The sequence below is a fragment of the Chelonoidis abingdonii genome, chromosome 2 (genome assembly GCF_003597395.2).
Source record: "Chelonoidis abingdonii isolate Lonesome George chromosome 2, CheloAbing_2.0, whole genome shotgun sequence".
In the NCBI taxonomy this organism is placed as follows: domain Eukaryota; kingdom Metazoa; phylum Chordata; order Testudines; family Testudinidae; genus Chelonoidis; species Chelonoidis abingdonii.
This window is the reverse complement of record NC_133770.1, coordinates 88,916,792-88,941,193: the sequence shown is the minus strand read 5'-3', so window position 1 is coordinate 88,941,193 and position 24,402 is coordinate 88,916,792. Positions and strand designations below refer to the sequence as shown.

The 24,402-nt window shown below is 45.6% G+C and overlaps 1 protein-coding gene across 6 annotated transcripts in view; it reads left to right on the top strand.

Moving 5' to 3' along the window:
- Window positions 1-24,402, top strand: part of UBP1 (upstream binding protein 1) — a 74,973-nt gene that overhangs the window by 6,239 nt on the left and 44,332 nt on the right. For all 6 annotated transcript variants that reach the window (XR_004376262.2, XM_075062538.1, XM_075062537.1 and 3 more), the window contains exons 2-3: window positions 14,221-14,372; window positions 23,019-23,095. Coding sequence is in view for 5 of the 6 variants with exons in the window: in XM_075062538.1 (XP_074918639.1) it covers window positions 14,221-14,372; window positions 23,019-23,095 (229 nt within the window). In the remaining variant the exon portion in view is untranslated. The remainder of the gene's footprint in view (window positions 1-14,220; window positions 14,373-23,018; window positions 23,096-24,402) is intronic.

Below are 24,402 nucleotides of genomic sequence, written 5' to 3'. Positions count from 1 at the left end.
ACCCTGTGATCCCCCAGCCCTGATTGGTCCCTCCTCTCATGCGCCCATGCCCCCTCCCATGCACTTGTGTCCTTCCCCCATTTGAGTTTGCCCTTGTTCACTTTACTCCCCCATGCCGTTATCCCCCTGATCCCCTAGTGCAGCTAGAGGAGCCAGAATTCCCCTCTGAGTCCGTGACCTGACACCCTCCCGCCCGTACATCCCTAGTTGCTCCCCATGCCCCTTGAGCCTTCCCTTTCTGGCACCCTCCTCCCCTGCCCGCAGCCTAGCGGGGAGGGGTGGTCACCTCCTCTCCTTCCCCTCCCCTCGCTCTCGTTATGGCGGGGGAGACCCCTCGCGATGCTCCCACCGCCCCTCCTCCACCTGCCCCCGTGTCCATTTCCCGAGCCTCTACCTCAACCGCCGCTGCCGATCCACCTACCACCACCCCTACTGGGGCACCGGCGGCGACGAGTACCTGGGAGACCTCCGCTGCTGCCACGTCCTTCGCCCCTTCTGATGTGGGGGGAGCCCCCCCAGCCGGTGGGAAAGGTCAGGGTGGGAAGAAGGGTAAGGGCCCCGCTAGAAAGGCCCGGCCCTCCATGGCACAGACTGCCCCCGCTGCCACAGCCCCGCTACCGGCTGCGGCATCCCTCCCCACTACTCCCTCCACCAGCTCCGCAAGTGTCCTTCCCCCGACTCCTAGTGTGCACTCCCAGGTGGCGGTGGCCCCTCCTGCCTGCCGCTGCTCCTCCAACTGCTGTTTCCGCTACCATCTACAGCGGCCGGGGCCCCTTTCCCACCTTGACCAGGAAGCACGGCGTCCGTTGCCTCCTGGTGCCCACCTTGCCCCGCGTGGAGACCTATGTGCGGGCATTGGCGAGGGTGATGGGACCCATGGCCATCGTGGCGGCCTCCAAAATGTACGGGAGGGTGGTCGTCTTCCTGGCATCGGAGGCCACCACCCAGGAGGCAGTAGCGATGGGCCTGGTGGTGGGGGGCGTGTTTGTCCCCTTGGAGCCGTTAGAAGACCTGGGCGTCCGCTTGGTCCTGACCTCCGTCCCTCCCTTCCTGCCCAGTGCCACCCTGTTGCCCGCCCTTTCTGCTCTGGGGCGCCCCATGTCCATCAGCCCTCTCCCCTTGGGCTGCAAGGACCCCGCCCTCCATCATGTCCTCTCGTTCTGCTGGCAAGTGCAGCTTCAACTGCTGCCAGCGGCACGTGGCGGGGAGGCGCTTGAGGGGTCCTTTCTGGTCCCCTACCAGGGAGCCCACTACCAGGTGCATTATTCGATGGGGGAGGCCTGGTGCTACCTCTGCCAGGCAATGGGGCACGTCTGGAGGGACTGCCCCTTGGCCCGGCATGGAGGAGCATCCGGGACCCCCGAGCCCCGGCAAGGCGCCGGCCCTGTCATCACCGGTACCCCTGCCTGCCCGGCACCCGAAGCTGCCCCTCCTCCTCGGTCCACCACTGTGGAGGAGTGTGTGGCGGGGATACCACCAGGCGTGAGAGAGGGCTCGCCCCAGGGGGAATCCTCCCTCATTCCTGCTACCACACCATTGCTTCCCCGAGTCCCTGAGCTATTGCCCTTGCCCTCTGCCCCCTGTTAGCCAGCCACCGGATGATGCCATGGAGGGCTGGTCCTTAGTGCAGGGGAAGCGGGACAAGCGGAAAGCTCAGGCCTCGTTACATCCTTTAGATTCGGAGATCCCCGGAAGAGCAGGAAGAGGGGCACCGATGACGAGCTTTCTGCCTTGCCCCCTGATGACTCCCGTTCTGTGATGTCGGCTGGAGACACCGTGGCAGCACCAGAAGGTGACACCGCCCCTCCTCCAGAGTCCCTTCCTGTGGAAGCCCCTGAGGGAGCCTCTCTCACCCCCTTCCCACACGAAGCCCCTGCGAGCGCCGGGGTGGGCATCGCCTCGGATGCTGCGGGGAAGGCCCTAGGGTGGTGGACGGTGATCTCCCTTCCATCTATGAGGAGATCGAGGCCCTGGGTCTGACCCCGGTCACACGGGGAGGATGACCCTCTGCCAGTGGGCCTCAATCTGGGCAACCTCACCCCGGTCCCCGTGTTCCCTTCCTCTGACCGCTGCTTCTGCTCCCGCCTCTGAGGGTCCCCTGGAATCTTCCATCAGCCCAGCTGCAGGTGGCACCTTGCTGACGGTCGCCGAGCCCATTGAGGCGATGGCCGGTGCCCCGTTGCCGGGACCTAGTTCCCGGGGGGTGTCCCTCTTGGGTGTGGAGCACCCAACCTCCTTCCCAGGGAGGGACGCCATTGATGACCATCTCTCTCCTGATGCCAGGGCTACTGCCCAAACCATAGTGGCTGAGCCTGGCATCGTTGGGGGTCTCCTTCCCACTCCCCAGATCTCTGAGCCTAACCAGGAGGGGCCACCTTCCAGCGGCCCGACTATTGAGGCTCAGGATCCTACTTCTGCCCCCCTCCCCGGTTCCCTTCCTGATCCCCGCCCTACTCCTGTCCCCTACCCTATTCCTGATGTCAGCCCTGTCCTTGTCCCCTCCACCTCCTGTGCTGCCAGTGCCACCCCTGGGAATACTCACCAAGGAGCGGTTTTAGTTGTCTTTCCCCATCCAGACCCATCGGGGGCTGCTGTTTTCCTTACACCGCCCCCTGTTGAACCAGGGAGCGGGGCAGGTCGCATGGCGTCAGCCCACCGGACGCCACGTCGAGGGTCTGTCCCCTGCCTGCCCGCCTCAGTGGGCCACGGTGCTGTGACGGGGGCCCCACTGGGGGACAATCATAGATCAGTGACGCCGCCCCCCCAAGCGCTGAGGGAGGAGCTGCGGGAGTTCCTTGAGGACGTCCGTGGCTTCTGTAACAAAGTCCAACTTGCGCTTTAGTGGTGGGGGGATTTCCATCAGATCCTCCGGGCCACGAGGGCCCTTATGGGGGAGGGTAAGAGGACCGAGAAGCAGGCCGCCGTGGCCTACCAGTGGGTTTGCCTCTTCTGCGACTCTTTAGTCACCTACAGGGTAGGTCACGGATTGCTGCGCGGCCTGCCGGAGGCTGTGGGCGTGTCTGCTGGCGAGGGTCCCCCCCTCCCCCTCATGGCACTGATTATCTTTGCCACATTAAACACCCGGGGCTGTAGGATGGGTCTCCGCAGGAGCCAGGTGCTCTCCTTCCTTTGGGAGGGGGGTACTCTGTGGTTTTCCTGCAGGAGACCCATACGGATCCGGCCGCTGAAGCTAGCTGGCTGCTGGAGTGGGGGGATGGGGTCTACTTTAGCCACCTCTCAGTTCGCACAGCTAGAGTGGCGACCCTGTTCTCCCCCGACGTACAGCCCAAGGTGCTGGGGGTCACTGAGGCTGTGCCGGGCCGCCTGCTGCACCTCTGGGTCCACATGGAGGGGCTTGTGATTAATCTTGTCAATGTCTGCGCCCCGACATCGGGCCCGGAGAGGTTGCGTTTTTATCAGCAGGCATCTGCCTTCCTCGGCTCCCTGGATCCTCGTGAATGTCTGGTCCTGGGAGGGGACTTTAACACCACCCTCGAGGAATGAGACCGCTCGGGGACCGAGCAGTGCCCAGCCGCCGCGGACGTCTCCAGGAGATCGTCGAATGACATCTGGCGCGACCACCACCCGGACAACGTCTCAACGTTCACCTTCATCTGGATGGAGGCCCATCGGTTGTGCCACTCCCGGCTGGACCGCATTTACCTGTCACGTTTCCACCTTTCACGGGCCCACTTCTCCAGCGTTAGGCCGGCCCCCTTTTCAGATCGCCACCTTGCCATCGTGACAGTCTCTCTCTGCACCGAGAGGCCGGGGCCGGCCTATTGGCACTTTAATAATAGTTTGCTGGAGGATGCGGGCTTCATGGCGTCCTTCCAGGAGTTCTGGCTGGCCTGGCGAGGGCAGAGGTGCGCCCTTCCCTCGGCAAGCCGGTGGTGGGATCTGGGGAAGGTGCGCGCCCGGCTCTTCTGCCGTGACTACACCTGGGTCGCCAGCTGATGGAGGGATGTGGCGATAGGGCAGTTGGAATGGGAGGTCTTGGAGCTGGAGAGGCGTCTGGCCACGAGCCCCGAGGATCCATCCCTCTGCGGAGCACGCCGGGAGAAGCGGGAGGAGCTCCGGACCCTCGAAGACCATTGGGCCCGAGGTGCCTTTGTTTGATCCCCGCATCCACCTCCTTCGGGAGATGGATCGCGGCTCCCGCTTCTTCTATGCCCTGGAGAAAAGGAGGGGGGCCAAGAAGCACATCACCTGCCTCCTGGCGGAGGACGGCACCCCCCTCACGGATCCACCGGAGATGTGCAAGAGGGCCAGGGCCTTCTACCCGACTCTTTTCTCCCCGGATCCGACCGATCCTAACGCTTGCAGAGTGCTGTGGGACGGACTCCTGACGGTCAGTACGGGCAACCAGGACCGGCTAGAGTTGCCTCTCACTCTGGCTGAGTTCTCGGAAGCCCTCCGTCACATGCCCACCAATAAATCTCTGGGCATGGACGGGCTGACCGTGGAGTTCTACCACGTGTTCTGGGACGTCCTCGGCCCAGACCTGATCACCGTCTGGGCCGAGTCTTTGCAGAGCGGGGTCCTCCCTCTCTTGTGCAGGTGAGCTGTGCTCGCCTTATTGCCGAAGAGGGGGGACCTCCACGACTTACGGAATTGGCATCCCATCTTGTTCTTCAGCACGGACTACAAAATCGTTGCGAAGGCCATCTTGTTGCGGCTAGGGGCCATGCTGGCGGGTGTGGTCCATCCTGACCAGACCTACGCTGTCCCGGGCCGCACGATCTTTGATAACTTGTATCTGGTCCAGGACCTTCTGGAATTAGGGTGTAGGGATGGTCTATCGTTCGCCCTCTTGTCCCTGGATCAGGAGAAGGCGTTTGACAGGGTGGATCACAGGTATCTCCTGAGCACTCTGCGAGCGTTTGGCTTCGAACCCCGGTTTGTGGGTTTTCTCCAGGTGCTGTACGCTTCTGCGGAGTGTCTGGTCAGGCTCAACTGGACCTTGACCGAGCCGGTCAGCTTCAGGCGGGGAGTACGGCGGGGTGCCCCCTCTCGGGCCAGCTGTATGCGCTGGCGATCGAGCCCTTCCTCTGTCTCCTCTGCCGGAGATTGACAGGGTTGGTGCTTTGGGAGCTGGAGCTGCGGCTGGTCCTGTCGGCGTACGCTGACGATGTGCTCCTCATGGTCCAGGACCCAGGCGACTTGGCATGGGTGGAGGCCTGCCAGGCTGCGTATTCAGCGACCTCGTCCGTCTGAGTCAACTGGGTCAAGAGCTCTGGCCTGGTAGTCGGGGACGGGTGGCAGGTGAGCTCCCTCCCACCACGCTTCAGGCCATCTGGTGGAGCGTGGGTCCACTGCTCTATCTCAGCGTATACCTTTCTGCCATGCATCCGTCTCTACTGGAGAACTGGCACGATTTGGAGGGCAGGGTGACGGAGTGGCTCTGGAAATGGACAGGACTACTCCGGTGCCTCTCTCTTCGAGGGAGGGCACTGGTGCTTAATCAACTGGTCCTGTCCATGCTTTGGTACCGGCTCAACACCCTGGTCCCGGCCCCAGATTTCCTGGCGAACCTCTGGACAATGATTCTGGAGTTCTTTTGGCCAGGAATGCACTGGGTCTCTGCAGGGGTCCTCCACCTGCCCCTGGAGGAGAGGGGGTAGGGCCTGAAGTGCCTACACACTCAGGTCCATGTCTTCCGCCTCCAGACCCTGCAGAGGCTCCTGTGTGGTGCAGGTAGTCCAGCATGGAGCATATTGGCGCACATCTTTCTCTGCCGCTTCCGAGGGCTCCGATACGACCGGCAGCTCTTCTACCTCCATCCGAGAGGTCTTCCACGAGACCTCTCTGGGCTGCCAGTCTTCTACCAAGACCTCCTCCGGACCTGGAAGCTCTTTTCAACGACCAGGTCCGTGGCGGCCAGCATGGGGGTTGATCTCCTCGCAGATCCCCTGCTACGCAGTCCCCAGCTTCGTGTGCAGGTGACGGAGTCCCCCGCGGTGCGCCAGAAGCTGGTCTTGGTGGAAGTCACCAGGGTTGGAGACCTCCTAGACTACGACCAGGGAGACTAGCTGGATCCCCTGACACTCGTTCAGCGCATGGGGCTCTCCAGCCCTCGTACTCCCCGTCACGTGCTTCAGGAGGTGAAGGCCACTTTACAGCCTGCTGCTCGGTCCTACCTCAAACAGGTCCTACAAGAGGGCACACCTCGCCCACCCTCCACCCCTGGCCCCATGGACATTTTTATCAGGCCCCTGCCCCGTGGACCCAATCGGCCCCCCCCACCCTTTCACTGCAAGCCGGCTGCACGGTCTGCAGCCGGTTCTGTTCCAGACCGTGCCAAGAAAACATCTGTACACGCTCATACTCCACACTCTTCACTACCTCACCCTCACGTCCCCCCGATACCAACTGGCGGTCCCCCTCTTGCCACCTCTTGAGGGTGAGAAGCCCCGGTGGGCCAGCTTATACTCTGCCTTGGTCCCGAGGCCTGCCGGGGATGTCAGTTGGCGGCTCCTTCATGGGGCCGTAAGCATGGGCGTGTACTTGGCGCGGTTCACCCCTGTCCCCAGCACCTGCCCTTTTTGTGGCGTGAAAGAGACCCTGGCGCACATTTATTTAGAGTGCGCCAGATTGCAACCCCTTTTCCGGCTCCTCTTGAATATCTTATTGCGTTTTTGGTTGCACTTTTCCCCTCACCTTTTTATCTACGCACTCCCCATCCGTGGCTCCACAAAGTTGCAGGATCTCCTTTTCAACCTCCTCTTGGCCCTGGCCAAACTAGCCATCTATAATACCAGGGAGAGGAGGTTAAACGATGAGATTTCCTGCGACTGTGGGGCCTATTTCTGCTCCTCCGTCCGTTCACGCATCCGGGCAGAGTTTCTCTGGGCGACGTCCACTGGCTCCCTTGATGTCTTTGAGGAGCAGTGGGCGTTGTCCGGGTTTCTCTGCTCGGTGTCCCCATTAGGTTCCCTTTGTTTAGCCCTATGATGTCACTCCCAATCCTTTTTTTTTTTTTCATTAGTTGTCCCACAAAATCATTTGGTGTCACAGACCTATGGATCCTCCCCTTAGGCTGGGGGGAGGTCCTTTAGAAGTGGGTGGACTTTGCCCTCCCACCTCCTGGATTCCAATAGGACCAGACTCCTGTACCGCACTGGTCTGGATCTGTCACAGCACCTATTATAGTCCACCCCGGTCCTGATTTTTCACACTTACTGTCTGTTAACCCTAGTGGGAAGTGTAATGCTTGTTAGTTAAACTGCTACTATTCAAAACTGTGTGTGCAGTAGAGAAACTAAGGTTTTGTACACTTTCGTAAATTTACCAAAACAGCTATTATGAAATAGTTACTTTGGAATAAACCCCATGTGCAGATCTTTATTCTAGAAATGTTTAAGCTAAATCAGGAAAAAGTACTCGTATTCTGGAACAAGAGTCTTAACACCAGAGCTTATACAAAAATAACTATTCTGGTATATGCAGCAGAGAGTCTTGTGGCACCTTATAGACTAACAGACGTATAGGAGCATGAGCTTTCGTGGGTGAATACCCACTTCATCGGATGCATGCTATTCTGGTATAGCTATTTCAGTATATTTCAAATTACAGACAAGCCCTTGAAGGATCTGTTCAGCTTGACTTTGCTGCATCTTGGGAAAGTTAGGAGTGGCCTTGGGGTTGGAACTGGATCTCTTGGAATTAAGAACCAAAACAAAGAATAGAGGTTGGGGAGCTGAAATTAACACAATCATTCTTTCACCCTGACAGTATCTGAGGGAGCTCCTTATAGTCTGGGTTGTTGGAGGTTTGTGGAACTTCAAAAATAATCTATTCCCTTGCTAAACAGAGGCCTTGCAATTGAACAGGATCCATGGACACTAGCTGGCTAGAACTCTCAGTTCTGTTCCCCACTAATGGGGGGTGGAAGGGTGTGTGTGTGTGTGTTTGGATCTCACAGTTGGAGTCCCCCCCCCTTATGGATTATGTTGGTGTCTGCCTGTTTGTCTCATAGCTCTTTAGATGTCTGATAAACTTCTCAAGCTCTGCACTAACAAAGTAAAATATTTAGGTGAGTGATTCAGTATGTACTTCTCTTATATATTTGTGGACACTGTTACTTTTGACAGATCAAATTACTGTTTAATATCGTTCCCATAACATTACATCATTTTCTAAACAAACTTGAATTTTTGTTCAGATTTCTTGTGTAGTTACACACACCAAATTATCTAAGTCAGCGGATCTCAAGCTTGAGCAGCCCAAGGCCCCCCATTTTGATTTAGAAATTTTCAGGGACCCCCAAGCCTCTCGCTAAGCCCCAGGCTCTGCCCCCATTCCTCCCTTCTCTCAAGGCTCCACCCCATCCCTGTCCCTCCTCTTCCCTGTTTCTTTCTGCACCCTTCTCCAGTGTACCCTGTCCCCACGCCTCCTGCATACCACTGAGCAGCTGTTCCCCAGTGTGCAGGAGGAACAGGGAGAGAGGGGATGGAATTGATCAGTGGGGCCCCCAGTTTGTGAAACACTAAGTGATCATTGAGTTTTCCTCTTAATATTTTAAAACTTTTGAGCTGCTTTTTTAACAATAGATCAAACAGCTTTTGCACTTCTTTTCTTTAAATATTATATTTTTGTGTTTTGGCTATTTTTTTCCATATACAAATACAAAGCACAATTTATATGAATATAACGTTATTTTTATTGTAGTAGATCCCAGAAGTCCTGCTCCAATTAGGATTGCAGGTTTGTCATACTGGGTGCTGTGCAAAACATAGACACAATCCATGTTCTGAAGAACTTGCAATCTAAAAATTTATAGTATAAATATGTCATACATAAAACCATATGCATTACATATTACAAATACTTTTTTAATAGAATGATAAATGCGTTTACATTTTTTGTAGTGCTATAAATTTTTATTTATGGTGATGACCCCAATATTCTAGATCAGCGGTGTCCAACCTTTTCAGCCTGATGGCTGAACACATTTCTAAAAGGTCAAGGAGACGTAGTTAGTAGTTCAAGTCAGATTCTGTTGAACTTGCCTAGCTAGTTCCTATACCTCCCTCCTTACAACCCGTGATGAAAGGTGTGTGTGGAGCAAAGCAGCAGAGTGACTGTTGCATACTATTTTTCAGTATCCTCAATGGCATTGATCCCATGACCATAACCAGCTGGCACAAGTAGGGGCAGCCAAGTGGTTTCTGTAACCTGTGCTGAGATGGGCAGAGAACAAGGGAGATGTAACTGGTGGCTGATTCTCCGATTCTCCTTGCTCCTTTTCCTGGATTGCTGTGGGTTGTATGAGAAAGGGGAGTCATCCTTTGCTAGGTGTTCTCCTTGGCTCAGGCTCATAGCCAGTTGACTTTCCATCCTGCTGTCTCTGAAGCTCCTGCAGCTTGTCAGGGAAGAAGACAGTGGAGTAGCCAGAGTTACTCTCCTCCTATAAAGCAGCAGGGGACTTTCTGAGCAGCTGCAACAGGGAAGGGCCAGGGCTTCTTGCTCTGAGTGCTCCCAACTCTCATCAGAGCTGTTCCTTGGGCTGCAGGGAAAGAAGCTTTGGGAGGATTTGGGGATGTGATGCTTTCTGCCTCCTCCTTGTAGTTATGTGGCTGATTCAAGCACTTACTTTAACATTGCAGAGCTTGGCTGTGGGAGCACAAGTTTTACCTTATTAAATACTCATTAATGCATACAATTGTGAGAAGTCAAAGGCCACAAGTGACCTCTGGACCACAAACTGGATATCAATGCACTGCATCCTACATAAAAAGTGATGCTTAAAAAGAACATGTGATCTAAAACGAACAAAATTAAGAGTGGTCAGTTATAGAGTCACTTTTGATAATAAAATTCTTGATAAAATGATTTTTTGTTTATATAAATATGACAACTCCCCAATTACTCTGTGGCCTTGGGAGCCAGTTGTTTTCTTCACAAAGGAAGTAGTTCAGAAAAGATTTGTATTTGGAAAGGGAGGTGACCTTGTGGACCAGGCAAGGAAGACATTTCCAGGTGTAGGGCTGGTATAGAAGAAAATAGAGGTCACTGTGAGAAGGATGTGAAGACACAATTGTCTGAAGCATAAAGTTGGGCATTGTTTGCTTGAAGCAAATATTCAAGCTCTTTGGAGCTCAGCCATTCTGATTTTCTCCATTGGAGAATAGGCACATTAATAAAAAGTGATTATTATATATAAAAACTTCCACATTTTTAAGGTGGTAAAATCTTGCACTCAGAAGTTAGAAGATGTCAGAATTAAGGTTGCCTGTAAGAGGACTTTTTTCTTGGCAAAAAGTAGAGATTATGACTGCCACCAGTGCCAAAAGTATAAAGAGTCCAGGGTGGTTAAATCTATGCTTTTTATTAAAATCAGATTTTTTTGTTCACATAAATATATTTTTATTTAAAAAAAATAAACCTGCTTAAAATTAAATTTGAAATTTTGACTTAGATGCTAAACTTACTCTAATGTATAAATAAAAATGTTGATATTAAAGATAAGAAATCTAGAAGAGAATAATGAAGTGAACCTGAAGCCTATAATAGATGGATGTGTAGTGCCTATTTGATGCATCTTCTCGTCAAATATTTACATACTCCAGGAATAAAGCAAATTTTTAAAATTGTAAAATACTTCTGTGAGTCACTTTGCTTCAGCTTCACTGAAGACAGGAGGAGGATCAAAACTAATTCTCCCCCATGACGCAAGATGGAATTCAGAGGATGACTATTGTGAGCTGTTTGTTAAAAACTTGCCTATGCTGATGAAAACTTGTGAAGAAAAGCAGGACAAAATGGATGGAACTATGGCAGCCAAAAGTAATCAACGTAAGACTGAACATAAGACTGAAGAGAAATGTAGAAGATATGCTAAATATACTGAAACCTGTTTCTATAACTTTGGACAAATTGCTTTATTGCTAATGCTGTGGAAGTTTGGAAAGACCTTCAAGCAACACTGCGGGATAGCCAACAACAAATTTAAATGTTTCAGTCAGTGAGCAGGCAGATGGAGAAAGCATTTATACCATCTAATTTTCTTGCTAGTATGCACAACACAAAATACCAGGGTAGATGCCTAACAGCCAAAGAGGAAGATACTGTGATAGATGTGGATATCTTCTAGTCATCCATCAATCATGCCATCCATAATAAATACCCAGGGTGGAAGGGACCCATGTTCAAGCAGTACACGTTTACTGCTGAAGTTCTAAATCATATCTAGAAATACACTGTATCCTGGTTAGCATAAAACTTAGTGTGAAGTTAGTTAAATATAAATTGCAAAGCAACATGTGGTTTACTGGTCTTCTATGAAGTTATGGGTTCTTTCAATGTGGGCATGGTTTCCAACCCCCATTCTGCTTTAAATAAAACCTGTAGGAATATTCAGTCTTAAAAATCGTGAGTGGTAAATAGCATTGCTTCCTCAATTATTGTGGAGAAAAATTTGAATAGCAGTTAGTCTTAAAGGTGATTTGTAAAGCTAAACTGAATTCATGCATGGATGTATACTGAATTCCACCACTAACCAGAGTATGGAAGGCTTATGCAAGGAAATAAATTTAATTTACCTTGGAGAGGCTGGGGGGAGAAGAAACTTCCTTCTAAGTATCGTCTGTGTTTTGTTTTTAAAGCTAAGCTATTAACCTACACCTGTACTGTCTGGCTGTTGGAGGCATTCAGTTTATATTTTCTGGGTTTAACTAAATTTTGGTTTGATTTATACAGTTCACCTTTCATTGTTTAGAAGCTCTTTGCCACTGGTAAGCATTGGTCCCTGGATTCTGACATTGTCAGCCCCAAATGCCAGATTCTCTGGCTTCTGAAGATTCCTCAGCACAAAAAACAATGTAGTATATATCGAATTTTAAATAGTTGCTAACGGATATTTCTCAGTCATATATTGTCAGTATTGTAGGTAGAAAAAAATATGTTTAAATGATGGTAACTATCTACTGGAACAAAGAACTGGAAGTGTGGTAGATTCTCCGTCACTTGAAATCTTTAAAACAAAATTGTCTTTTTAAAAAAGAAGCTGTAGCTTAATCAGAAGTTATGGGTTTGTTGTAAGAATTATGGAGTAAATTTCTGTGACTTGTGTTATGCAGCAGATCAGACTAGATTATCATAAATGGGCCCTTCTGGCCTTCAACATATTTGAAATAATACATCTTTTCCTGAAAGGTGCTTTCCACTGTATGTAGACCATGTATATGTGAGCAATATTATAACAATAGCACAAGTTGCTACCTTGCAACAATATTTTTTTAAGTGCATCACCTCTAGATTCTAAAATTATCTGAACTTTTTCCAGTTCCGAGTGTGAGGTTACAGTTACTTAGATATTGTTGTGTTTGCCTTCCATTTCCTCTCAAAAGGATTGCATGGCTTATGGAATATCCTTGGGGATTGTTGGGCAGATGGCGTCTCTCCATGTGGCTTCAGCTTTTAAACAAATGGTCTAAAGAAATCTTGAGTTAAATGTTTTCTATTACAGTAGAACCTCAAAGTTACGAACACCTTGGATACGGAGGTTGTTTGCAACTCTGAACAAAATGTTGCAGCGTTTGTTTAAAAATTTTTTACAACTGAACATTGATTTAATACAGCTTTGAAACTTTACTGTGCAGAAGAAAAAATGCTGCTTTCCTTTTATTTTTTTAGTAGTTTGTGTTTAACACAGTACAGTACTGTTTGCTTGATTATGAACTTCCGGTTCCAAATGAGGCGTGTGGTTGACTAGTCAGTTTGTAATTCTGAGGTTCTGCTGTATTTCCTGTCATTACTTTTTATTCCTTTTCTTTGTCTGGGAAAGGCTTTATATACCTGGAGCTGGCTGTTTGAGACAAGAGTCAGCAGAATTTACTAAACACTTAAGTGAAAATACATGCTTGGTAGCTGCATCCATAATGAGGGTGGCCTGATGAGTAGGAAGATTCACCTCCTAGATGTATCTTAAGTGATTGCCAACAACCTTTGTTCATAAACATGGGCGGAACAGGAGCCTTCAGTTGGATTCTTTTGTATTTTCTTAGCTGTATTGTCTGTGATTACCACACTAGCAAGGTAAATCATCTTACCAATTTAGTGTACGTAGTGTATGTACAGTAAAGCAGGCCGTGAACTTGATGTTAACTTTGAAGCTTGGCGCCCTAACTTCCTCCAATAATCCTGCTTACTTTCTTTGATCTGCTGAAGTTTTACTCATGACTTATCCCTTTAAACCTTGTCTATGCTGTACTTCTAATAGAACCTCCAGGAACTTGGTTACAGCCTGCTTCCAATTTATAATGTAGGTAGTTTCTGTTTGTGTCTGTCTGTTTGGCAGTAATTTCATCTTTCATTAGGAAAGGGATTTTTGGTTTAGGTGCTTGAGATGAGTTACATTGTAGGTGCTGTGACAAAACTCTTCTTACTGCAACTATAATGGCTTTAGACATTTGAGCTTGGAGTTATTTCACTTGGGAGTGTGAACCTATAAGCAATATATCGTATAGAGCTATTCAAGTAGGTATATCTCTTAACCTTGCTTCCCAGAGGGAGAAACTGAAGCAGAGCAGTCCAGTGACTTCAGAAGGTCAAAGTATATTAGTGGGAGATGAAAGAATAGAAACCATGTCTCGTGACTCCTTCCCCAGTTCTAGACATAGTCTTATCTGCATTGGTAGTTTTGGGAAAATTTTCTGTGTCTTGCTTCCACCTGTCCAGCTCCACCAGAGTCTGGAACTAGCAGATCTCATCCTTCTGTGCTACCCAATTTTATTCATACATTGGAAGAGGAAAACAAGTTTTTTTTTCCACTTTATTAGCTCTTTAGTTTCTTAACTTTGAATGATCTAGTCAGTGAACTGAACTAGTTAAATGAACTGCAATGAAGAAAACATTCTCTCTGAACCTGCACTAGAGGCTACTGCTGTCAAAAGCTGATTTAGCGCTTCAGCTAACTATGGTTCCTGGGGCTTGGCCAGTAACTTTGACCAGTTGAGTGGTTTGACTTCCTTTAAAACTTTGCAGCAGACATGTACTGCTTAATATTTTTTAATTTTAAATTTTAATTATGCTAAGGCCCAATCTATTTTAATTTAAACAAAATCTGATTTAAATATATTTTTGATTTTTTTAAATTAATTTTTATCCACTCAGCTTTTTAAAAATATTTTTCATGAGGTGGTGGTTCTGATTTTGCCTTTGTTTTGTAAGATAAATGGATGCTTCTTTCAGACTGACATTGTGGGATTTTTGTTTCAGTGATGTTTTGGCACTGCCAATCTTCAAGCAGGAAGATTCTAGCCTTCCTCCAGAGAGTGAGACCAAACATCCACCATTTCAATACGTTATGTGTGCTGCAACATCTCCAGCAGTCAAATTGCATGATGAAACTCTTACTTACTTGAACCAAGGTTAGTGTGCATCTTCTGCATATGTTGTTTACCATGGATGTAGCTTAATGAATGTTGGGATGCTGAAAAATATAGGGATGAAAAATAGGGGTGGTATCTTCATCTTTAGAATTTCCATGTGAAAATGAAAGACCAAGAGTGCTGGGGAAGGTTTCTGTTTACAGCTTATAGATTTGGCTGTCAATTTCAGTGACCTCTAGCAATGCTTATGGTATTCCTCTTATGTCTTTCCTGACCGTCATATATGTCAGTATGTCCGACTCTCATGACAGGTCCATTTCAGCAATATAACATGGTATAAGAGCAACATGTAAATATGCATGTTTTAAATTTAAAAAAAAAATTACATCATATTTGCTTTTATCTACACATTCCTTGATAGTTAAATACAAAATGCTTGAATTTACCAACAATAAAAACCAACAGTTGGATCATTTCTTTGGTCTGCAGTTATATGATGAAAGTGGTCTGGGACTGTATTTTAATCACTTTTGTAATGAAATTACTAAAAAGTTACAGAATATAACAGCATATCTAATGTTAAAGTTGACTTCTGATATCGGTGGGAGCTGGTGGGTGCTTAACACTGTAGAAAATGAGGTAGGTAGGCAGGCATCTAACTACAGGCACTCAATTATGAAAATCTTGACCTTGATGTCACCAGATATCTGACTTGGGATTCTGTGTTCCTGCTTGTGGAGGGATACATAAGCAAATCTTCATTAGAAGAGTAACTCAAGACTGCACAGGATGCTACTAAAATAAGGCTTTAGTGACAGCTACATAGGGATCAGATAGGATTTGCCACTACCGATCAGATTTTAATGTTCTGTTCCCACACATTGGCTTCCTAGGAAGTCTCCTTCTACCTTAAACTTAAAGTCCAAGCACAAGATCACTGGGACAATCTAAGAACAGGTAAGAAGAGGTGATAACAAAATGTATCATGAAACTTCAGCGCTGGGGGCAGAGGAGTTAGAGAAGCCAGCATACATGCAGAGGGTAGTACCTAAACTTCCAAAAGGTTAAAGTGCACCCAAAACTGTGAATTAATCTTTTAGGTAGTATTCTGCAAAAGTATTTTGGTAGCTACAAAGCAGTAGGAGCACCTAAAGCCAGAGAAATCTAAAAATTTAATATTTAAGTTTAAAAGCGAAGGGAATCCTTCTGGGAAGGGAATGTGTAGGGATAGAAAAAATGCCACTACTGAGAGGATCCTCTGCAGGTATTGGAAAAAGATACTGAAATTATTTTGCTTCAGGGAAGACAAAGGTCAAGCTTACTTATATGTAATTAACTAGAAAATCAAGCTTAAAAGACCTGTTACTGTACTAATATGAAAGTGAAGTGTTGTTATTTCACATTTTAAAGGATACTGTCTGAATTTTTTGTTCCTGCGGGTAGCACTCAAAATGAATATAAATAGATTTGGTATAGGTGGATACATCACAATTTTTTTTTCTTCATGCATTTGACATTATATATAATATGTTTAATTGTGTCCCCTTTATAGCTGATCAGTTTCTTTTTGTGGGTTTTCGCCCAACAATAAAGGAAAGAGACATTATTTTTAAGAGTATGAAAATGTGATTTGGAAATGCCCCCAAATGGGGAAGGAGACACATGAACAGATGTTACTATATGAAACTAATTTTAATTAAAATTGAAAAAATTCACTAGACGTTAAGGTAGCGTCCTTTTTAAATATGCTTGGTTAGGTTAGTTACTTGGCTGATGTTTTTAATGTGTGTTTTGTTTTTTTGAGATAATTCAAAGGTTAAAATAATTGTGATCTTAAATGGCAGGGCTCAGGAATCTGTGTAACAATGTAGGTTACTGTCAAGTCTTAGAAAGCTGTTTATGACTAATGTATATTTGAAAGGTAAATTCTGAATGTTCTGTCTGTGCAAATATTTACAAAGTAACACATAAAGGTAGTTGTCCTTGCAGCCCTTAAGTACTTTACTATCTGTGTCACTTACAGGAAGCCAGTTAGACTACTTGTCATGCAACTCTTGCCATTTTATCTAGTAGCCTATGATGGAAAGATCTTCTAGGGAAGTCCTTTCCACTAAACTTCTCCAGTCAGTAGGCAAACTTGGGAAGTTTTTCTCTTGCTGAGCTTAAGGGAAGAAATGCTGCCATAGTAGGTAAGTTAAAAATAAAACATATAAGCCAGGGGTTCTCAAACTGTGGTTCGCGGTCTCCATTCAGGTGGTCCACAGATAGTTCCCTTTAAGGTGCATGCCTAGGCAGGTGCACATGAGAGAATGAAGGGCCCACCTCCTAATTAGTGGAGCTGTGCAGAAGTGGCTCCACCAATTAGGTGCCTGGACCCTGGAGAAGACACACACGTAAGGTGAGGTGGTGGCCTTGTGGGGGGAATAGAGGGTAGGTGGGAGGGGGCAGTGGGGTGAGAAGAAGGGGATGGGGAAAATTTGGCATGTGCAGGGCTGTGGCAGCCAGAGAAAGAGGCAACTTTCCCCAGCTCCAGGGCTGCGGCTGCCAGGGAGAGATGGCCCTCCTTCCCAGCCTCAGCTCTGTGGTGGGGAGTGAGCCCCCTCCTTCCCAGTCCCAGCTCAGGGGTTCCACAGCAGCGGAGAGAGGGCACGTCCATTGCATTAGAAAGGTAAGACTACTGATATTAAAATATGAGTTGTGTGCTTTTATTTGTAGAACAAAAAAGTTAATTATTATAAAGTTTTTTTTAATATAACGCTTTTATCCAAAGTGTTTTACAATAGTTCCTAACAGTACAAACAACATTTGGAAAGATCATTAAGTGGTCCCTCGAGACCCTCAGCAATTTTCAAGTGGTCTGTGGGGAAAAAAATGTTTGACAACCACTGATCTAAGCCATTAGCAGTCTACTAATACCTTGTGCTTTTTGCTGCAAGAAGGTAGCCTTTTTCATTTTATTATTTTCACATCATATGATGGTTTGGTGCTAATTGTTTTGATTTGAGGAAAAGGCAAGGAGGGTTTGATTTCTTTCCAGTGATATTCCCGTTTGTTTGCTGTTTGTTGGTTTTTGCAGTTTTGGTCCAATATTCTGCATCAACTGATACAGGCTTTAAATCGGTGAACAAATTGTCAGAGTTCAGCGTTTCTATATAAATAAAAATGTCTGACTTTTATTTTTGCCATTCACTGATACCAGCCTTCTGTGTTTGTATGTGAGGCAGTTTTACTGATACTAAATTCTTATAGATTCATAGACTCTAGGACTGGAAGGGACCTTGAGAGGTCATCGAGTCCACTCCCCTGCCCTCATGGCAGGACCAAATACTGTCTAGACCATCCCTGATAGACATTTATCTAACCTACTCTTAAATATCTCCAGAGATGGAGATTCCACAACTTCCCGAGGCAATTTATTCCAGTGTTTAACTACCCTGAATGACAGTTAGGAACTTTTTCCTAATGTCCAACCTAAATCTCCCTTGCTGCAGTTTAAGCCCATTGCTTCTTGTTCTATCATTAGAGGCTAAGGTGAACAAGTTTTCTCCCTCCTCCTGATGACACCCTTTCTTCTGTGTAGTGAGTTTATCTTTTTATGCCATCTATTAAAATTATTTAAAAGGGATAACAGAACAGCCAAGCGGAGTTAGGAAGTTTCCTTTAGTGTGAGGTTTAAGTAAACTATTCATTTTACTCCTGCAGCTTTAGGAAAATATGAAGGTAAATTGCTCTGAATGGTGAATCACATTCACAATATCTTTTAAGTTCCAAAGTTATTCCCTCCTCCCCTCAAGTTCGTCCCTTCACGAACCCTTTTTAGTGTACCTAAAGTTATCCTTTCATGACCTTTCTAGTTGGCTATTAAAAGACCTTGATAAATGCAGTAAATTTATTTTGAAACCTTAATTGAAGTGAGTGACTGATACAAACACCACTGTGCTCCTCCTTGTTCTCCTTTTTTTTGATATTTGCCTTCATCCCCTGCTCCAGTTCTTGTCCCTGCTATGTCTGTTAGTTGATCGTAGTGCTTGTGTGAGGACATGTTTAATTTCAACAGCACAATCTCATGCTACTTAAAGTTAGTAGATGGAAATGTTTTAACTGTCTTGAGGCCCAGAATCCATGTATGCAGACTGTACCTACATTTAATACTGGCATGATGACAGATGTCATCTTCAGATTTCCACATGAATAAGGTCACTGTGTATCTCATCTTGTCGCACTTGTATTTATAACCTACTCTTTCTATATTTGTTTTAAGCACCTTGAGAGTAATAGCAGTTTTTACATGATTGAATAAAGACCATAACACATTCTCTGTGTTATGTAAGAGGTCTGACTACAAATATTTTAATGCCAGAAGGGAGCACTATGATGGAGCGGGGTATGTGTGTACTGCATGTATTTGTTTTGGGTCTTCCAAGATGGAAGGGGCCATTTATAATCAAGAAGGATTGAACAGAAATAAATGCTTCTAAAAAAATATTTTACATGTAAGTACATTGTTTGGGCTCTAAGTACTGAATGTGAAAGGGATTTTGTGTAGGCCCATCCCGTCTGAGTCTTTTGGATTGCATTTCCCTAATTGGTATCTCAGTGAGGAATATATGTAATTATTTTATGAATAGTTCAGGAAAATAGCTAAATTTATTATAATAGCAATGGGCAATATTATGATGGGGGACTGTGTTGTGCTAGATGTTGGACAAGCTTAGTAGGTATGAGGTCCTTGCCCTAAAGAGCTTAGTGTAAGAAAAATATAAATTGTTGCAGCTTTGTGTAGTTTTGTAAATAGCTTTGTTGGCTAGTCATACATTTCTTTTGATCCTCTAGGCTAGTGTTTTGGAATCCAAATGTTTAAAGTTATTTGTTTTTATAAACACTCGATTAAAGTTTCTGAGATAAACCAACCACTAATCGAAAGGGTTCAGACAAAACTTCCTCCTATGGAATTATTCCATAATTGTCCATTGCAATGTTCTTAGCAGATGCTTCAAAGGAAAATGTACTGGCCACAGTCAGTGTTTCAGTATTTGACTACATGATCTGATTTTCTGTGTAACAACATTCAAGCACCAAAAGCTTTGCTTCTGGACTATTTTGGATTAATTGTAGTAAGATTTAATGTTTGATTAGATTACTGGGTATGAGTATACATTAAATCTTCTAGTGATTTTAATCTACGGGAATTCTAGGTATCTTGGGTGTTAATATGGTACCGGTCACTGTAGTATTTAAGCAAAGGAATTGAGCTGTGAATTTAGCTGATTGTCAGTTATATCTTAACCAGTGATGTATGAAACTGTCTTGAATATGTGGTTAGGGAATGCCAAAGTATGGCAAGTTTTGTTCTGAATCTTCCAGAGATATAGCATCTGCTAACATAATCCTTAGATAAACCCTGACTTTACTCTTAATTACATAATGTTTCATTCAATCTGACCAGCTGACAAGGTGATATAGACAAGTCTGATTCTCAGTTGGTGCTGACTGAAACATCTCCAGGCTTGTCTACGCTCACAAAAGTTAAGGCAACGTAAGGCAATTTTTGTCGATGTAACTGTGGAGATGTACACGCTGCAATGGTCCTCTTCTGCTGTGCCAACATAATAAAACCACCTTGACAAGAGGCGAAGCACTTAGGATGACATAGTGTCAATGTAGACACTGCATTGCTTATGTTGCCCTAAATGGTCTCCAGGAGGTGTTCCACAATGCTCACTGTGACCATTCTGGTCGCCATTTTGAACTCTGCTGCCCTGCAGTCGGTATACAGGCATTCGCCCCTACCCTTTTAAAGCCACAGGAAGCTTTGAAATTGCTCTGTTTGCTTGATGTGGAGAGCTAATATAGCTACTGCCCAGCTGAGCATGCCGGCTCCATGCAGCAAACATGCTCCTGCTAGGAGTACATGGGAGGTGCTGGATCCCCTGTGAGGAGGGAAGGCTGTGCAGGCAGAACTTGTTCAGGGCCTGGAGGAGAAGCCTTATAATAGGGACATGCAGCAGTGCTGTATAAAAAGTCAAAAGAGCTGCGGCAGGTATAGCAGAAGGCAAGGGAAGCAAATAGTCACTGTGCTGCAGACATGCTGCTTCTACAAGCTGGGGTCAGGGTTGTGGAGCTGATGGGAGGAGCAGTCAGGGTGCTTAGCCTCAGGCTCTGGGAAAAGAGGCATGGTTTTAAGGAAGAATGAAAAGAAACAGAATTAACTTTCTCTGGACAAGTAAAAACAGACATCACTAGCATTCACATTTGTCAAACAGATGTCAGTTGCATAGGGTTAACTTTCTGATGGAGGGAGGAGGCAGCACGATGCAAACAAACAATGCCAGGCTTAGCACCCTACAGCAACACACATTACTATGCCTCATTGTTAAAAATGTTCCTTCTAAGCCCTCTTCAGCCAAATAGCTCCCCGTTGAGCTCCTCTTATATCCTGGTGTTCACAACACACAGCAAAATACAGAAGGGCAGTGCATGATCCATGCTTTCTGGCAGAGATGGCTCGTTTGCAGGTTACCCAGAGGAAGTTGAAAATCAGCCGGAAACCTAGTAGGATGAACATGGAATGATGGGATTGAGAAACCTGCATCATGTGATGCTGAACCTGCCCCCATGAGGCATTGCAAACCCTTTCCAAAACAGTCTATAGCTAGTTGCACAGTGGGATAGCTACCCACGGTGCACTGTTCTGTGTCAATGCGAGAGCTGCTACTGTGGATGTGCTCCACCAGCATAAGGAGCATAGTGTGGACATGCAACAGCAGTTTAATTACAGCGGTGGCTGTATGTTGACATAACTTAAGTTGACTTAACTTTGTAGTGTAGACATAACCTCAGATATTGAAACAGTCCTGGTTATTGCCTTCTGGGATTTTTGAAAGGCTCAGATGAAAGAGGTAAGATTAAGATCCATTGAGTAAATCTGTTAGGGTAGTGGCTTGAAGCTGTAGGTGGGAATTTTTTGAGTTGTGTGCTTTGCAAGAGGATGTGGGTTGGATGTATAGACTCAAGAATGTTTTGATCAACAGATCTCATATGAAAGCTATGAAAGGTAAGCATAGTGCATGAAAACAAGGTTCTTTGGCTTCCTTAACACTGCTTGCCTAATCGCTTTTGTGAAGGCAAAAGTGGGTTTGGGTGGTGGTGGTGGTTGTTTATGGTAGGCCCAGGGACCTCTTATATTGCCTTTTATTTTGGTGGTATGAAGAGTGGAGATGGGGTACAGGGAGAGGCAGCCAGTAAGACCAGAGTTCCTCCCAATGCCCTTCAAACTATAGGAGCAGATTTGTGCTCAAAACACTCTATATAAAATTCCCCCAGTATTAGTACAGCTGCCCCATTGCAGTGCTGTATGTGTAAACGTGGCCTTAAATGTTAGAACAAAGAAAAAGATGTATTTGATTGTATTTTCAACAAAAAATCAACTACTAGCTGTGATTGAAAGAGGAGGTTGCAAAGGGTATTTAAGAAAGAAAGAGAACTGTTTTTAGGAATAGTATGGATTCATTTTCCAATTTACTGGATACTGTAACATTTTAAACTACTAGATTTACTGTAACGAATGCTTGACCTGCTTTCCATTTTCCTCCTTCTCTGGTACACATAACATCATAAGGTGCTCACAATGTGAAAGACCGTGTGTGTGTATACATATATACATACACGCATGCGTGCTCTCTCTCTTCTGGTGTACACTAAGTATCATGCTTTTTTAACTAGAAGTTCATAGTCAGGAGTAACTTCTTCCTAAAAGTTACGGAGCAGCAGCATGAGTGTGGGTGAGGAATTGATTCTCAAATTGTTCTGCTCTTGCACTGTTCGTGAAGGATGTAAAGCTGATGCTTTTAACTTATAGCCTTTGGTGGTGGTATCTGGTAAAACAAGCCAGCAAATGTAATGTCTGTGCAGTTGATGTTGGGGAATAAAGAAAGTTTAGGAGAACTTGAAATGGTGGAGTAAATCCAGTGCATCCTAGTGAACCTCTTAAGATTTCTGTTTAGTCCTCAATAGGAACAAATTGAGCCTTGCCGAATGTGTAGTGTTTCGGTTTAGGAGGAAAAGTCTTATTTATGAGTTTTAGATAAACTGCTCCTAGTTTCCTCTGTACTGAAACAAACTCACTAAAGCATAGCAGTATGATTCATCAAGCTCTTGCTTATTGAAATAGCAGGAAATTATTTTAAAGACTGCCTCTTTTAGAAAGTTATAGGAAGAGTTTTTACCCCATAGGCAGTATGTGTTTAAGGCAAGTTAAAATACAGGCGATCAGTACATAAATGCAGCTGTAAATGATATAAAAACTCATTCCGTTGCAGTCAGAATATATGGTACTTGTGAGAATATTCTATTTTGTCATCAACATGTTGCCTTTCAGTTATTTCAGATATAAAGGAATTCAACTTTCGGTGTGGTCTGTGTTCTTTTCTGCCAAATAGGAATAAACACTTGCACTAGACATAAAGTAGGATACCTAGTGTTTGGAAGTATCTGTAGTTTCAGCAGTAGCCTAAAAGTTTCATATTATTCTTATGCAACTAGCTATATATTGAGAACTCCCTATAAGAGTTCCTTAGCCTTATGTTACTACAACATGCTGAATATAAACCAAATATTCTCTACGTTAAACATAGAGAGAAACTTTATATATCACCTTTTTATTGATGCAAACTTTTTTCTCTAAAGGTCAGTCCTATGAAATACGGATGCTAGATAATCGGAAGATTGGAGACATGCCAGAGATCAGTGGAAAACTGGTGAAGGTGAAGTAGAGTTGTTCTCTAGATAATAGTAATGAGAGAGTGATGCTGATTGCCAAGTTATTCCAGTGGTTTTCAATTTTTTTTTCTACTCTTACCCCACATTGCAACAGGAAAAAAAATTGGAACCCTTTCTCCCCCAAACCTCTTAATCCAACCATAAAGAAAGTAAAAGCAGGCACAACCCCCAGGTTGAGAACCCTATAGCTTAGTCTGGTTGGGAGCCAGAGAATATTAAAGGAAAATTTTAAGTATTTTCCTTCCAGATAACATGGCGGGATAAAATCAAATCTGAGTAACCTGACAAAATAAATAAAACATTAGTACACCTCTGCCTCAATATAATGCTGTCCTCAGGAGCCAGAAAATCTTACCGCGTTACAGGTGAAACCATGTTATATCGAACTTGCTTTGATCCACCGCAGTGTGCAGCCCCCCCACAGCACTGCTTTACCGCATTATATCCGAATTCGTGTTCTATCGGGTCGCATAATATCGAGGTAGAGGTGTATCTTAAATCCATGGTGTGCACACATGCTGCATACTCTGTCCATTTCTAGTCGCCTCATCTCAAAGGATATAGCGGAACTGGAAAAGGTTCAGAGAAGAGCAGCAAAGATGATCCGGGTTATGGAAGCTGTTGCATTGTGGGAAAGGGAAAAAATAACATTTGTCTATTCACTTTTTCCACACTACTCATGTTTGTTTAGACTGCTGTCATATCCCACTTTAGTTATCTCTTTTTTTTCTAAGCTAAATAGTTCTAATCCTTGTAATCTCCCCTGGTATGGAAGCTGTTAGCATTCCTTCAAAATATGATCAAGATGGTGGTTCTGAAAATCAGATATTCTTTTGGTCTGCATATTAGGTTTTTATCTTCAAGTGACCTGCCTTGCTAGCGGAAGGGAAGAACATTCTGAGTGTATATAGCAAGGCCCATAAGAAGGCAGTTTTAAAAAACCCTAAAGCAGGGGTCGGCGACCTTTCAGAAGTGCTGTGCCAAGTCTTCATTTATTCACTCTAATTTAAGGTTTAGCATGCCAGTAATACATTTTAATGTTTTTAGAAGGTCTGTTTTTATAAGTCTATAGTATATAACTAAACTATTGTTGTATGTAAAGTAAATAACGTTTTTAAAATGTTTAAGGAGCTTCATTTAAAATTAAATTAAAATGCAGAGCCCCCCAGACTGGTGGCCAGGACCCAGGCAGTGTGAGTGCCCTTGAAAATCAGCTCACGTGCTGCAGGTTGCCTACCCCTGCCCTAAACTGTCCCTCACCTTTTTGCTTTCCATTGCAACCCATCTTCTG